Raw genomic sequence first — 17,348 nt, forward strand, 5'->3', positions numbered from 1 at the left:
CAGTGTGTTTTTTCCATATGTTTGACTGACTGTATTTTATTATGATAATGAACAGGCTGCATTGTCAAGGTAGCAATGTCTAACTGTGTGCACCTATATGTATATATATATGTATATATGTTCTGTTCATGTTCTGTTGTTTGCTGCTTTATGCGCTTGTAAAAGTGAATCCCAGAAAACAAATGTTAGATCACGTGAACTTGAAGACACTTGTATGAACGTGGATGGGTGACATGAATGGAGATGGTTCCAGATCAGCAATGTAGTATTTGGTTTCATCGCTCAACACTAAATAAATTTGCTGAATGCAGAATAAACTGTATTTTCCTGCGCTCTAACCTGCCAATCTGAAGGAAACGCCATGTATGGTGTGAATTATCAGACTTATAGTCTAAATAAAACAATTTGCAACTGATACTATTATTACACTTGTATACAAAACTTTGTATTATGCTTGTTATAGAGTGTCTGACGTCATGTGCACTACCGCTGGTGGCAATAGACCCGGTTGTCACGGCAACCATCACAGCCCTATTATTTGCTAAGGATGTTGGAGTGGCTTGTAGTCTATTGACGTGTTTTCTAGGGTGTTTTAGGTGGTTTCTATTTATTTATTTATTATAACAATTTGTAAATCTTGTATTTTATTTACATTTTTTATTAAAGTATTTATTTATTTGTTATTTATTTATGAATATTTATGAATATTTATTTATCTGTATTTTTATTTATTTATTATTTTTTTCTCATTTTTTTGCAAAGCATGTACATGGTTTACGAGGTACATATTATTTTGTTTTGTACAAAAAAATATTTCATTACACAAGAAGGAAAAAGGAACAAAAACAACAACAAATAACTAAAATAAAATTAATTAATTAATTAACAAACATTTTATTAATTAATTCAATCATTAATTCATTCGTTCATTTATTTATTTGCTTGCTTGCTAGTTTTTGGAGTTCTGTGTAGTGCGTTTCTGTGTGGTTGCTAGGGTGTTTTGGGTGGTTGCTAGGTGTCTGGTATGAAGAGAGTCCCTCGTGATTTGTTCCTCTGCTGATCTCAGGTCTGTGCGATGGCTCTCCTGAGAGCAGAGCGTCACATCATCTGCTGACAAGCTGAAGGAAGATCTGCGTGATTTACAGTCAAGCAGCTCTAAAACAGTCACTTTCTCTGCACATGTGACCTCACGTTCAATACAGAGGCCATTTGGTAACAGGAAGCTCGTAATAAAGGTCAAAGATCTTTAAAGCACTTACTGAAGTACGGTTTTTACTTCCCATCGCGTCTGCATGATGGTTCAGGGAATAACATGATGGATATTGAGCACACACATCAACACTTCTGACTTTATTGACACGTAATAAGCGGAAAGCTGCCGTTAAATGTAGGGCTGCATGATTAATCGAATGTGATTGTCATGCGCATCTCGTCAGTAAAGCCGGTTCTGTGATCAGTAGGAAATCTCCATCACCTGCTTTCAGGTGGAGCAGCATTTACTACACAGAGCCGTAGCTCACTGACAAACTACACCAAAAACTCGCAGACGATATCATCGTGCGATTATTAAATCGAAAAAAATATTTGCGACAATGACAGCTGTCTCAGTAAAACAGTGTAGTAAATGCTGCTCCATCTGAAAGCAGGTGAAAATGCCACGTTTAATAATGTTTTTTACTCCAAACTCACTTCATAACGTCAGTCGTTATCCATGAGTGTTTGAAATAAATCCTTCTTTGAGATGATGTGGCTTCTTACACAGAATAAGGGACGCATTCTAAGCAGTGACAGGCATTGCATTATTATATACTTTTATTATAAAAATGATTATAATAAGAACTCATAAGATAAATCATATATTGTTGTAGTCGTGTGTTTATTAGTCACGCTGAATCAATGAAAGCAGTTAAATCTTCTGTTTATTCAGCGACCGCGATAGGGATTTCCTGGATTTCTTCTGTGGGGAGTATTTGGAGTTTCTCTGCTCTGTAAAAAATCCAAAGTTGAGAAACCTTAAAAGTTTAAGGCAATCAGCTTCAGGAATTTTCTCAATTTGTTGTATTCAGTTTATACAACAAAAAGTTGAGAGAACTCAATCTCCTGAAGCTGGTTGCCTTAAACTTTTAAGGTTTCTCAACTTTTGATGCTTTACAGTGTGGCCTTCGGATGGAGATTTACTACTGATCACAGAACCGTGCTTCACTGACAAGATGCGCGTGACTATCCTAATCATGATTTCTTTGTGATTGATCGTGCAGCCCTATGTAAAAGTGTGATTTATGGATGGAGATGGGATGAACATCTGTCTGTGTTTGCAGGTGGAGTGGCTGAAGAACGAGGAGATCATCGACCCGGCCGACGACAGGAACTTCTACATCACCATCGACCACAACCTGATCATCAAACAGGCCCGTCTGTCCGACACCGCCAACTACACCTGCGTCGCCAAGAACATCGTGGCCAAACGCCGCAGCACGACGGCCACCGTCATCGTCTACGGTCAGTCTTAGTCAATTCATGAATCAACGCGTTTCATGAGCTTATTTAATGTGTTTAGCACTTGATTTTCAGTTCAGTTTGATCTCAGACAGTCAGTATGTTCACTCTTGATTGGAAAAAGTAGACTTCAGTGTTTTATAAAGAAAATGTGGGTCTTGTTTGACTTTAACTCACTGACACAAAGCTGGAGTTTTGGAGTGGTTTGTAGTGCATTACCCTGTGGTTGCAAGTTTTTTTATTTCGTGATTTTAATTGTATTATTTATTTATTTTATTTTATTTATTAATATTTATCATTTTTTTATATTTTATTTTATATTTATCTTTTTTTTTTGACTGGTTTGTAGTGCATGATTGTTTTATTTTTATTTATTTGTTTGTTTAATTGTATTTTTTCTATTTGCTAAGGTTTTGGGAGTGGTTTATAGTTCATTGCTAATTGACTCATTCAAGTGGTTGTTTATTTATTATTTGTATTTTTTCATTTATATTTATTTACTTTTGTTTTTTTAAAGGGTGTTTTGAGTTATTTCAGGTCATTTATTTATTTATTTGTATTTTATTTATTTATTGTTTTGTTTTTATTTTTATTATTCTTTTATTTATTTTTATTTATTTATTGGGTGTTTTAGGTGGTTGCTAGGTGTTTGTTTGCTTATTTATTTTTATTTGTTTGTTTGTATTTCATTATTTGCTAGAATTTTGGAGTAGTTTGTAGTGATTTCAGTGTTTCACCTTGAAATCCTGATCAACTTTCTTTAGCTTTGATAGCACAAAGGCAAAGTCTACGTTTGAAACTGATGCAAAACTTTGACCAGCTGTTCTGGTAACTTACGTTCCTTCAGCGTGCCGCAGTCAGTCTCCTCTGAAGTTACTTTTGGTCGGATCTTGCCGTGGAAATCCCTGGAGCTGGAAAATGTTCCTCTTAAGAACAGAAAGACACGCTGACAGGTTGGAAGCGTTTTAACCCGCTGCCGCTTTGAATGTTGAAAGAATAACTTGGTATACCCCCCCAGCCCCCCAAACGCAAGGCTTTCACGATGCTGACGGTTTGTGAAGTCGCACCTCGGCACCTGCGGTAAAGTGCAGACGAGTCTTTTAGGAGCTCTTCAACAAGTGAAAACAGCCCACCTGCTGCGATCGCTTACTGTTTTCCCTGCAGATACAATCCCAGATCTGGCAAACAGATGTTTCCCTCTCCCGTGCTGTAATAAATTGACTTCTCGTGCTCGTCGTGAAGCTGATGTAATTATAAGCGGTTCGCGCTGTAAGGTTGAGCTCTGTCATTGGTTTAGAGGGTAATAGGACGGGCCGCTCGGGTGTGACTGGACGCCGCTTTAAATGAACAGTTCAGATAAAACTGAAAACACTTCATCAGTTACTCATGCTCATATTGTGCACCAGTCAGAACTGAATTGAGGAATTACTTCAATTCCAGTTCAGATCCTAATGGGAATCGAGGTGGCAAACTGATGCAGAATTGCATTTTGAATTTGAACGTAAGGAAGTAGAATTCAAAGAAATTCATATAAATCATTTTTCACTAGAAAAGCACAGTTTTTGAAAGCAAACTTTAAATGTTGATGTGATTTAATTCTTCTTTAAAAGGTTGGTTGGATGGATGGATAGATAGATAGATGGATGGATTGATGGATAAATGGACGGACAGATGGATGGATTGAAGGATAAATGGTTGGATGGATGGATGAAGAGATGGATGGATGGACGGACGGATTGATGGATACATAGATGGGTAGATGGATGGATTGGTGGATAAATGGATGGACAGATAGATGGATTGATGGATAAATGGACGGACAGATGGATGATTGAAAGATAAATGGTTGGATGGATGGATGATGGACGGATTGATGGGTAGATGGATGGATTGGTGGATAAATGGTTGGACAGATGGATGGATTGATGGATAAATGGTTGGATGGATGGACGGATTGATGGGTAGATAGATGGATTGATGGATAAATGGATGGACAGATGGATGGATTGATGGATACATTGATGGGTATATAGATGAATGGATTGGTGGATAAATGTTTTGTTGGATGGATGGATGGATGGATGGATGGACGGATTGATGGATACATAGATAGGTAGATGGTAGATGGATGGATGGATGGATGGATGGATGGACGGATTGATGGATACATAGATAGGTAGATGGTAGATGGATGGATTGATGGATAAATGGTTGGATGGATGGACGGATTGATGGGTAGATGGATGGATGGATGGATGGATAGACGGATAGATGGACGGATTGATGGATACATAGATAGGTAGATGGTAGATGGATGGATTGATGGATAAATGGTTGGATGGATGGACGGATTGATGGGTAGATAGATAGATGGATGGATGGATGGATGGATGGATGGACGGATGGATGGACGGATTGATGGATACATAGATGGGTAGATGGTAGATGGATGGATTGATGGATAAATGGTTGGATGGATGGACGGATTGATGGGTAGATGGATGGATGGATGGATGGATGGATAGACGGATGGATGGACGGATTGATGGACGGATTGATGGATACATAGATAGGTAGATGGTAGATGGATGGATTGATGGATAAATGGTTGGATGGATGGACGGATTGATGGGTAGATGGATGGATGGATGGATGGATAGACGGATAGATGGACGGATTGATGGATACATAGATAGGTAGATGGTAGATGGATGGATTGATGGATAAATGGTTGGATGGATGGACGGATTGATGGGTAGATAGATAGATGGACGGATGGATGGACGGATTGATGGATACATAGATGGGTAGATGGTAGATGGATGGATTGATGGATAAATGGTTGGATGGATGGACGGATTGATGGGTAGATGGATGGATGGATGGATGGATAGACGGATGGATGGACGGATTGATGGATACATAGATGGGTAGATGGTAGATGGATGGATTGATGGATAAATGGTTGGATGGATGGACGGATTGATGGGTAGATAGATAGATGGACGGATGGATGGACGGATTGATGGATACATAGATAGGTAGATGGTAGATGGATGGATTGATGGATAAATGGTTGGATGGATGGACGGATTGATGGGTAGATGGATGGATGGATGGATGGATAGACGGATGGATGGACGGATTGATGGATACATAGATGGGTAGATGGTAGATGGATGGATTGATGGATAAATGGTTGGATGGATGGACGGATTGATGGGTAGATGGATGGATTAATGGATGGATAGACGGATGGATGGACGGATTGATGGATACATAGATAGGTAGATGGTAGATGGATGGATTGGTAGATAAATGGTTGTTTGGATGGATGGATAGATGGATAGACGGACAGATGGATGGACTGTTTGTATCGTGTGGAAGAGGGATGTGTAGGTGAGGGGCAGTGTTTCAGTGCTCTGGTGAATCGACTCGAGCTTCTCTCGGATAATGTAGGCATGGAGACGCTGATGATGTCATCGGGCTCACTGCTGACACACTAAACCACTCTCACTCACCGGATTAACACACTGCTTTACTCTGAGCTCTTTCTGCCCATTATCACTGCACACCTCTGTCTTACTGTGATGGATTTCTGGAGACAAAAGGCCACAATCCCTCGCCTGCTCATTCAGGCCTGAACGCAGTCTGGGAGGACGAGAGCTTTGATCTCAGCTCATCCGCAGGAGAAATGAACCACAATCCATCCTCCAGAGCAGCTCCATCACACACACGTGTCAGAGAAGCCAGACTCCATCATCACCACCACAACAGAAGAACAGGGAGCAAAAGCCTCTTAAAGTAATAGTTAATCCAAAAAAAATAAAAACACGATTGTGAGGACAAAAAGAAATGTGAGATATAAACTCATAATTGTGTGAGAAAAGTGAAGTGTGGGATATAAACTCTCGATTGCGAGAAGTCTGAATTATGAGAACCATTAGGCCACGACTGCCCCAACTAAAAAAAGTTTGAATTGTGAGAATACATGTGCAATTACTTTATTTTATTATATATTATATTATATTATTTTATTTTTTCTGTGGCGGAAACAAGTTTGCACATCATGTTGTTCCAAACTTGTATGACTTTCTTGGAAGGCAAAGGGTTAAATTATATTAAAAAGTTGCTGTTTCTTTTAAAATGATTTAGAAAAATCACATAAAATGCACTCAAGCGTATTACATCTTTCAAATGTCACTTGTGTTTTGATTTGTTCGCACGGCTTCAGTCACTGTCTGCTCTCATTATATCCTGCTAATCATCTCCTGTCGTGTTCCACTGAAGAAACAAAGTCAAGCCTGACGGGACGTTTATTTTGGGGTGAATTATTGCTCTAAGTGTTGTTTCAGGTTCTGCTTGTTGTGATAAACGGAGAGCCGTTCGCTATCACAGCTACAGTCACCTCTTGTCACTGATTGATTGAGAGAGGCATCATTGCTGCTGTACATGAGTCTCAGAGATAGTGTCTGTTTCCCTCGGCTCTCCGTCACAGACACAGACGTAATGAATGAATGAGTGCTGATAGTTCACCGGTCTGTGTTTCCCGCTGCAGTGAATGGAGGCTGGTCGACGTGGACGGAGTGGTCAGTGTGCAGCAGCCGCTGTGGGCGGGGCTATCAGAAGAGGACACGCAGCTGCACCAATCCCGCGCCTCTGAACGGAGGAGCCATCTGTGAGGGTCAGGCCATCCAGAAACTGGCCTGCAACCCGCTCTGTCCAGGTACCACAGCGCTGCTGTTTTCAACCGCTGAATGGCCGATGACACTGATATAGTGTAATCAATAGATGCCATTTACAATTGGAGGAACAATTTATATAAAAAAACATTAAAAATAAATTAAATTCAATGTAATGTAATTTTCAAAAAAAATACAATTTAATAGCATAAATAAATACATTTGTGTTTAAATAATTACCTCACAGTGTATCTCACACATTATCAGTGTGTTCTCAAACTTATATTATATTGCATTTTGTGCATTTAACTTTTTTAAAGTTGTTATCTGTATAATAATTTTAGTAATTAACGATTATATTTAGTTTTTTAATGAATAGGTTTAATAGGATAAATAAATCCTTATTTCAATAAAGTGGTCTCATACCTATAATATTATATTATATTAAATTCTATTATAAAGTATTTTTTCATGTGACTTTGCAAATTATTATCTGCATACTTTGAGTAGTTTATCATTTTAATTTGTTGTTATTATTATTATTATTTCCATTTTTAAATCTTTAAATAAATAGGATTAAGTATGATAAATAAATATTTATTTAAACTTTAAAAATCCCACATTTTCAATGTAGTCTCAAATATTATATTATATTTTTCCATTTTCTATTTTCCATTAAAGGTTGTTATACATAATGGTTTGAATAATTTAGTTACTATTTGTAAAATAAAAAAGATTTATTGGTTATAAATCTTTATTTAAATAAAAATCCCACATTTTCAGTGCTGTCTCAAATATTGTATTTATTATATTATAATATATTATGATATATCTAGTGCTGTCAAACGATTAATCGCATCCAAAATAAAAGTTTTTGTTTACACAATATATGTATGTGTACTGTGTATATTTATTATGTATATATAAATACAAACACATGCATGTATATATATTTAAGAAATAATGTAATGTTTATATATTAAATATATTTATATATATCATAAAATATAAGAATATTAATATATAAACATGTAAATATTTTCAATATATACTGTATGTGTGTGTATTTATATATACATAATAAATATACACCGTACACATACATATATAATGTAAACAAAAACTTTTGACAGCACTAGATATATTATGTTATACTACAGCAACTAAGAATTAGATATTATATTAATATATATGATTTATTATATGTATATATTAGATTAATTTATATGATTTAATATATGTATAATTTTATTTATATATATATATATATATTAGGGCTGTCGCGATTCGTCGATTTTAGTCGACTAGTCGATTTTTAAAAATCGTCGACTTCATTTTGTTCGCGTCCGGCAAAATACCGGAAGTGGCTCATTTCACGGACGACAATCCATAAAACACATTATTAGACTATTTTCCAAGACTGCATTATATATTAAACCCATTTAAAAATCATAATTAAGCATAATTGTGAATTCACAAATACTATGATTTAATTAAATAATTATATGTGATGCAGTTCACACAGTATATGGTCTTTAATTATGTCCATGCGTGTAGTTAAGCACGTGCGTCTCACAGCGGCTCCGTTCACAGCAGCTCCACAGAAACTTATTTACATGTGGAGCGTCTCAAACTCCATCTCTGCATGCTGTTGTGAGTTTGTGTTTACTATAACGTTCATCTGGGGACGCAACGTGCACCATTTCATCAGATTTGTGAAGTAAATCATTTATAAATCTACACAAACAGGAGAATACATCGAGATTTCAAAATAAAAGCTCAAACCCTCACTCTGAGTTACACGGTTTGATCTCCACATATTCAATAATTACAGCGGCTGTAGCATTTCTGTCCTAAAGAAATGGCCATATATTAAAGATTAAGTGGACACCCCTGCAGGCCTTTGTTGTAATGCGTAATCCATATGATTTCTTGCTTTTGATACTTTATTTGAACTAATTATTATTGCATCATTGCTATTATATATGTATTTTAAGTCATTTTAAAAGCTATTGTTCACTTAAATCCATTTTTATTACCACAAAAAAAAAAAATTATAATTATAGGGTCCTATGAAATCCATTTTATTTCAATTCAGTTTTGTTAAATTGTATTAATCAAAAAGCCTGTCTAATTAATTGAGTTTTACAGTTTTATCTTTACCAAATTCTGTTTTCCATTATTTTCTGGATTCCATTTTAATTGTTCCATTAAATTTTAATAATAAAAAGCATCCATATCCCTAATATATATATATTTATATGTATGTTAATATAGATAGATAGATAGATAGATAGATAGATAGATAGATAGATAGATAGATAGATAGATAGATAGATAGATAGATAGATAGATAGATAGATAGATAGATATTTAAAATGTTTGGAGAAGGCAGTGAGCGTCATCCATGTCTGCTGTGTTGTGGTGTTTGCTGCAGTGGACGGCTTGTGGACCGAGTGGAGCAAGTGGTCGCCGTGTGGGACAGAGTGCACTCACTGGAGACGGCGCGACTGCAGCGCTCCGGCCCCCAAAAATGGCGGCAAGGACTGCGAGGGAACAGTGCTGCAGTCCAAGAACTGTACGGATGGGCTCTGTATGCAGAGTGAGTGCTGCTCTTCCTCATCCTCCTCCTCTTCCTCTTCCTCCTTATACAGGACTTCTCACCATCCACAAATCCCATATCACTCCTCAGATATGCTTTCACCCGCTCCAGCCATCATTCACTGCCAAACATCTGTGCTTTTATTTCGGCTTCCAGTTCAAATATCAAAACATCCTCAAAATGAGACCGGTGCAAACCTAACAAAATATACTGATTTTTGTTATTAAAATTAGAAGAAATAATAAGATAAGAAAAATAAACTTCTCTGTGTTCTCTAAAAACAGGTCTTGCATATGCGACCCTGGAGCACAAAACCAGTCATTAGGGTAAATTTTTTTTAAATTTATACATCAACATCTGAATAAATAATCTTTCCATTGATGTATGGTTTGTTAGGATCGGACAATATTTGGCTGAGATACAACTATTTGAAAATCTGGAATCTGAGGGAGCAAAAAAATCTAAATATTGAGAAAATCTCCTTTAAAGTTGTTCAAATGAAGTTCTTAGCAATGCATATTACTAATCAAAAATTAAGTTTTTATATATTTACGGTAGGAAATTTACTAAATATCTTCATGGAACATGATCTTAATATCCTAATGATTTTTGTCATAAAAGAGAAATGTATAATTTTGATCCATACAATGTATTGTTGGCTATTGCTACAGATATACCTGTGTTACTCATGACTGCTTCTGTGCTGCAGGGAAACATATATTTACTTGAGAGAAAATATTCTTGTTTTGTATTCCTCGTATCCTCTGTTGTCGTCTGATGGATTGGATTGACGCAGATGTCGGTGTTGGAGAAACACTGTGTCTTTGTTGGTCGTGTAAATATAGTCTGTGTGATGAAACTCCACACGCCGTCCAGCATTCAGCAGCTATATTTAAAATAATGACAAGTGATTATATCGTACTTACACAAAGTTTCATAATTGCTCCACATCTATGATTACTATGATTTGGACTCTATTTTAAAAAGCGCAGGGGTCCGAGACAGAGAGAGAGCAAAATCACAGACTCTCTCAGCTGTTTTTCTTGTGAAAGCCATTAAACGTGTTGACAAGCTGTTTTATGATGCCTCGACTCCTTCAGAGGATGTTTTAAGCTCCTATAAGTGGAAAAACAGAAAATAAAAACTCTTCTAGCTGTTATTCTTATGAAATCATTCATTTAAAGCAGAGATTACAAAATTAGTCATTTGATTTGGCAGAAAAACATGACATTGAAGCATATCTTCAATCCTCATCAATACTTTTAACTTTAATTTTTTTAATATAATAAACTATATTAGTCAATTTGATTTTTTATATATATATATATATATATATATATATATATGTATATGTATGTATATGTGTTATTTAAGTTTTTGTTTATTAATTTTTTTTTTAATGTAGTGCATTTATATAAATATTATAAATTAATATATTGTTAAATATATTACATTTACTTGTCTTATTTTTTGTTTTATTTTTGCATTGAAATGTAAAAAATAAGATGTGAATTTGATACAAAAATAATTTAAATATTATATTTTTTTTATTTAATTTTGTTTAATTATTTTAAAATGTTAAAATGTAGTACATTTATATAAATATTATAAATGACTATATTATAGTTGAATGTGATGAATAAAAGCAGTCTAATTAAATGCCATTGAAGCATATCTTTATTTATAAAAAGCTATAATTTTTTTGTGTAATTGTTTAAAAAATGTTAGAAAATTAATTAATTTTAATATTAAAAAATTTGATTTAATGCAACATTTATTTTAAGCCGACACCCCTCAATCAAGTTTGATTTTAGGCCTTTCGTATTAAAATGTAAAACCTAAAATTAATAATTTTGTCATCATTTACTCATGTTCCAAACATGTAGACTGGCTTTCTGCTGTGAAGCACAAAAGAAGAAGTTTAGCTCAATGTTCACGCTGCTGTTTTCCATGCAGAAGAAGCATATAGTGATCTGCCAAGATCCATGAAGGACAAAGAACCCCAGACTACTTTTATAGTAGTTGTTTCTTGTCTGTTTTGGATCCCAGCATGCAGCGGTCACTGAAAAGAGCTGCGTGAAGCAGTAAAAACAGCAGCAGACGAGTCTGACGATTGAGTGAATGATGGCAAAGGCTTTACATTAGCTCCAGCAGCTCGGTGGGAAAATGCAAAGCGTTCCAGCTGCGGTCGGGACGGGATCGTTTCCCATGTTTTTCTGTTTAGTTCATCCAGTCAAACAGTAACTTGATTCTCTGCTGTTTGTCATTGATTATACATGCAGAGGTTGTGAAGGCCAGAGGAGATTTGAAACCAAATGTTTCCCTCTTCTGAAGAGATGTGGCCCGTCTATATCTGCTAATCCTCCCTTCACTCGCATCTCTCTCTCTCTCTCTCTCTCTGTCTATGTCTCTCGCTCTCTCTCTCTCTCTCTCTATGTCTCTCGCTCTCTCTCTCTCTCTCTCTCTCTCTCTATGTCTCTCGCTCTCTCTCTCTCTCTCTCTCTCTCTATGTCTCTCGCTCTCTCTCTCTCTCTCTCTCTCTCTCTCTATGTCTCTCGCTCTCTCTCTCTCTCTCTCTCTCTCTCTCTCTCTCTCTCTCTCTCTCTCTCTCTATGTCTCTCGCTCTGAAAACGAGAAAACAAAAGCGTTTCCTCAGTAATAAATGTGTTTGTTGAGGGCGAAACGGCGTCTGTTTGCTTTAATAAACGCAGAGTTTCATATTCATTTTGATTAGGTCATGAAAATGAAATGGCCAGGGGTCGTGGAGATGCGCAGCAGATTGAATCAAACGTCGTTAATGATAATCAGGAATCTAATTACCCGTTTGATTTTAGCGTATAAATGATGAGCGAGTGTTAATCGGAGTATTGATCGGAGGTCCGTCTGTATGCATCTGATGCGTCTCAGACCTCAGAAATGTTTCTTCATCAGTTTTACAAACTTCATTTCAATGCATCATGGGAAGATTTATAGTGCGTTATATGTTTATTGAATTATTGTAGTGTAGACGCAGTGAATGCGGTAATACTGTATTACAGTGATGGTATATCATGGTACTTTAGAATGTAGAATGGTGTGGATTGATTACAATCATATACTTCAAGTTTGGAATAATTAAAAAATATATATGTTTTTGAAAGAAGTCTCTTGGGCTCACGAAGACTGATTATTGATTAAAATTGCACTAAAAACAGTAAAATTGTGAAATATTATTACAATGTAAAATATCTGTTTTCTATGTGGATATCTGTTAATCTGTAATTTATTTCTGATTAATTTATTTCTGATTATAATTTAGATATGATTATTTTGCATTCTGGCTATTTATCACATTTCCCCCAAAATGATCATTAGTGTAATGAGACAACGTGATAATATTAATTTTTGCATTTTAATACATATATAATCAATTTTAATTATTACTTTAGTTGCTTTAAGCATTTTTTTAAATAGATATTTTTGCATAAATTATATTAACTGATTTTGCTACTCAATAAATATTTCTTATTATTATTCAAATTTAAAACCGTTGTTTTTAGACTTGTTTAGACAATGTTTCTTCATAAGTTTTTGTTTATTTTTTATATTTATAAAGAAAACCCTATCTTTTAAAATTGCTTACATTGAGATGCTTATATTTTATTTTATTGTATTTATTAATTTATTTGTTTTATTTTATTTGTTATATTTCTAATTGTTTGTAGCACTTTGGGTACTAGAAAAGTGTATTATTATTAAAATAATATACGATTATTTAGCATTGTGACAATCATTATCAATCATCATTAGTGTAACTATATTTATCAAATATAAATAAAATTAATTATAAGAAATTTTAAATAAAAGGCTAAATAAATGATTTTGATAAATGAATAAATGTTTTGCATTTAAACTATTTTTCAATCGTTTTTTGGGTATTTGTAAATATATATTTTATGAATAAATTATATCGGCTGCTCAAGAAACATGTCTTAATGTCAGTATTGAAAACAGCTGCTTTTAGACTTCTTTCATCAGTTTTATAAGATGAAGGTTCTGGTTTCTAAGGTTTGGCTCTGGTCTGTGTCCTAAAGCGTAGTATATTACCACGGTGTGTTGGCTGAGTTGTTAACTGAGCTTTCAGGAATGGCTGTGATCTCAGATATTGAAGTCATTTCTCTGCCATTTGAATCTTCCTATTCTCTCAGTGAAATGCATTGTGGAGCATTAGTCCTGCACAGATTGATGGCCAGTTTGCGAGGAATATAAAACCCATAACGTTATAGATTTAGGCTCACTTCCCCTGATTGATTTTTTTTCCCTTTCTCCTGCTAAAAGGGTGAAACCACTTATGTGCATGCTAATGACAGCTTCAGCCGTTTAGCAGAAATCCACATTATCTGAAAGCTCACATTATTGCAAATATCATTGGACGTGAATTACACTTGATATGTGAACTCTGCTCGTCCAGCAGGAGCGCGGGTTCATGCCGTTAGGAAGCGTTTATGGGACTTTTCCTATGCGCTAATGGCATCTTCCAGTCGGCGTTAGAAAGTGATTTGCTTTTTGAGTTGGTAAAGTGCTCAAATTGTGTTTCGGCTGCAGTGCAGATTGAATTTGAAGCGTTTCTCTCTATAGTTTTAACCTTTGGCACTGTAGCTGTGAATCGTGCGCTCGATCGCTCGTCTGCTCCGTTTGTGTCTTGCTTTGTTATGATGTTGCTTTTCGGGGCTTTGCTTGCTTAACACACAGACAGATGACATTTTCTTGACATATCGATCTGCAGAAAGGGCATGACAAGCACAAGGGCAAACGCCGGCTTTTTCTTCCAGAAACTGGATCTCGTGCAAATTTTTGCAGCATGAAACCTAATACTTGCTGCGATGCCCTCACCTTTATACTTTATATGAAGAGACAGTAAACACGGATACAAAACACAGTGGTTTTCTTTGAGTAGCATGTAAATAACACAGTAAATTCCTATGGACATCATTCAGTATGTATCAGAGTACACCAGCAGAATATATTCCTTATATTTAGCATATACAGTTTAATCTGTTGAGTTTTAATTGAATTGAGCATCTGTTTTGCTGGTCTAAGCTGGTTTGGTTTGCCTAGTCTGGTTTATTTTGGCGGTTTTTAAGGGATTTGGGGTTTGCATCAAGCCTGTGCAAACCAAACTAAACCACCAGACTCTGTGACCAAACCAGTTTAGACTAGAGTTTAGACAGTCTGTGGTGGTTTTTGTCACCCAGTCTGGTTTGTTTAGCTGGTTTCTGAAGGGTGGTTTTGGTCTTGTGAAGACCAGCTTAGATTTATATTTATGCTTTTGTGACATTTAGGCCCCCCAAAAAAATTCTCATTACTGTAGTGCCAAAAAAAAACCAACAACACACAATGATGGATTATTTTTAATTAGGTTTTGTAAATATTTATAGATCAAGAGTTTTCTTTTTGTATTGCATTTATTTATTTAAATAAAAACACAAGCTGAATTTGACATGGAAGTAATCAGGTTTCATTGTTTATGTAAAATATACATTTCTTTTTATGTCTTCATTTTGGGTTGTAACGTGACCTGAACATGCAAAATGATATTATATTGTTGCATTCTGACATTATTTACTTGACTTCCTCCCAATTTCTCATTAGTGTAATACAGAAATAATAATAAATATAGCTGCAAGCAGCAATTATCGGGCCAAGCACTATGGAAGAAAGCATGAAACCAACTGCAGCAATGAGTAATTGAAGCCATTTTAAGATTATTATAGTCCAAATCGCTGATAAATAATTTAAAACTACTAGTAATATGATGGAATGACTTTTCACCTTTGACCAACAGGTGGCACCGTCATCAAATCGATGTGGTGTGTTCTGTGTTGACAGAGGCACACACAAAGATTGGTGTCAGTATGCCAAAGCATTGCAGAGATACGGCCTCAAGTGTCATATTGGCATCATAACTCAAATTCATTGTTGTGGTATGTGAAAACTCTTGTCTATCAACACAAAATCCACAACTTTTTGTCAGCATGGTCTGAAGATGATATGATTCGATTTTTGTGAAAATCGGACCAACGGTCTAGGAGGAGTTTGAAAAAGTAGGTTTTTAAAGAAAATCAAAAGGGCAGAGAGGAAGTTTGGCTGACTACGGCAGCATTGGTATCACTGTTCTCAGCATGACCCAAGGAATCTATAAATATCAGTCTCATTACAATAGCCAAAATTCACAGAAAGATATAAGCATTTATTTGACATTTCATTATAACTTTTGACCACAAGGTGAAAACATTTTGAGTACTTTCAGGTCATGGTCTCCATGGTACATATAAAGTTTCGGAATGGTACACCAATGCATTCGTAAAATATAGCATTTTATATCATAAAACTCCATTATAGTCAATGGCAATTTCATGTTTTGTTCAATTATAGCGCCACCAAGAGGCACAATCCCACCAAATTTTTGAGTGTGCCCATACATATGCGTGTCAAATTTGGTGAAAATATCTCATTTTGATTTGGAGTTATAGACATATACGTGTGTAAGTAGATGAAAAATTACTGACTGTTGAGTTTGTTTGCATTTTTGTGCCACTTACAATAAAAATTTGGCAATTGGGCATTGTTGTATAGCCGGGACGCTAAGTTTTCGAACTTCCTACGGTGGTTTCGTGTCAATCGGAGAAACGGTTTCTAAGATATTGCCAGATGTTTTTTAAGCGCTACAATGCAACGTAGCACAACCCTTAAGGCTAAACCTGGGAAGTTTGGTATCGATGGACTCGGCAACGATTCAGAAGTCTAAAAAGGTGACTCCTGTGAAAATAATTCAACCCCACCCAAAGTTATAAGCATGTGAAAATGTGATTTTACCACTTGGTGGTGCTGCTTCGACACTTCTCAGGCTCCTTCAGGGCATCGTGCTGATGACCCATACCAAATTTCGTAACGATACGTTAATTCGTTCATAAAATATTGCATTTTACTACAAAATTCAACATGGCCGACGCCCAAAATGGCTGACATGGGAAAATTGGATATGGTTGGACTCGGCATGATGCTCCGAATACAATGAGAGGATGATTTTTGTGATTTTTGGCCAAATCATTCACAAGTTATAAGCAAAAATATGCATTTTTCATATCTTCTGATACCTAGGTGGCACAGCGCCGAAACACTGCACGTAGCCTCAGGTCATGCTTGTTATAACATACACAAAGTTTCGTGTCAATACGCCAAACCCTTACGGAGATATAGCCTCAGATCCATTTTTGCGTGCTTTTCGGCGAATTCGTTAGTGTGGTATTCGAGAACGCTTGGACGAATCGACTTGAATTCCATAACTTTTTGCCTCCATGGTGTGTAAATGATCTGAGGCAATTTTGGTGAGAATCGGACGAATCGTCTAGGAAGAGTTCAACAAAGTAGGTTTTACGAACAATTGAAGATAGCGAAAAAACTAAACCTTCCGATTTTTGAATTTTGGACTTCATTCGACTTGGCTTGAGCCAGGGATTCAGAGGAAAAATTATTTTCATTTTGTGGCTTACGGTTCAAAAGTTATTAGCATTTCAAAATTGAATTTT

General features: G+C 35.8%; 1 protein-coding gene across 2 annotated transcripts in view; it reads left to right on the top strand.

Annotated features, from left to right (window-relative positions):
* LOC306865668 (netrin receptor UNC5C-like) overlaps window positions 1–17,348 on the top strand; it is a 217,004-nt gene that overhangs the window by 153,760 nt on the left and 45,896 nt on the right. For both annotated transcript variants that reach the window (XM_079410411.1, XM_079410412.1), the window contains exons 5-7: window positions 2,319–2,499; window positions 7,055–7,222; window positions 9,616–9,780. In XM_079410411.1, coding sequence (XP_079266537.1) covers window positions 2,319–2,499; window positions 7,055–7,222; window positions 9,616–9,780 — 514 coding nt within the window. The remainder of the gene's footprint in view (window positions 1–2,318; window positions 2,500–7,054; window positions 7,223–9,615; window positions 9,781–17,348) is intronic.

The sequence above is a fragment of the Barbus barbus genome (assembly GCF_936440315.1).
Source record: "Barbus barbus genome assembly, chromosome: 47".
Taxonomy (NCBI): Eukaryota; Metazoa; Chordata; class Actinopteri; order Cypriniformes; family Cyprinidae; genus Barbus; species Barbus barbus.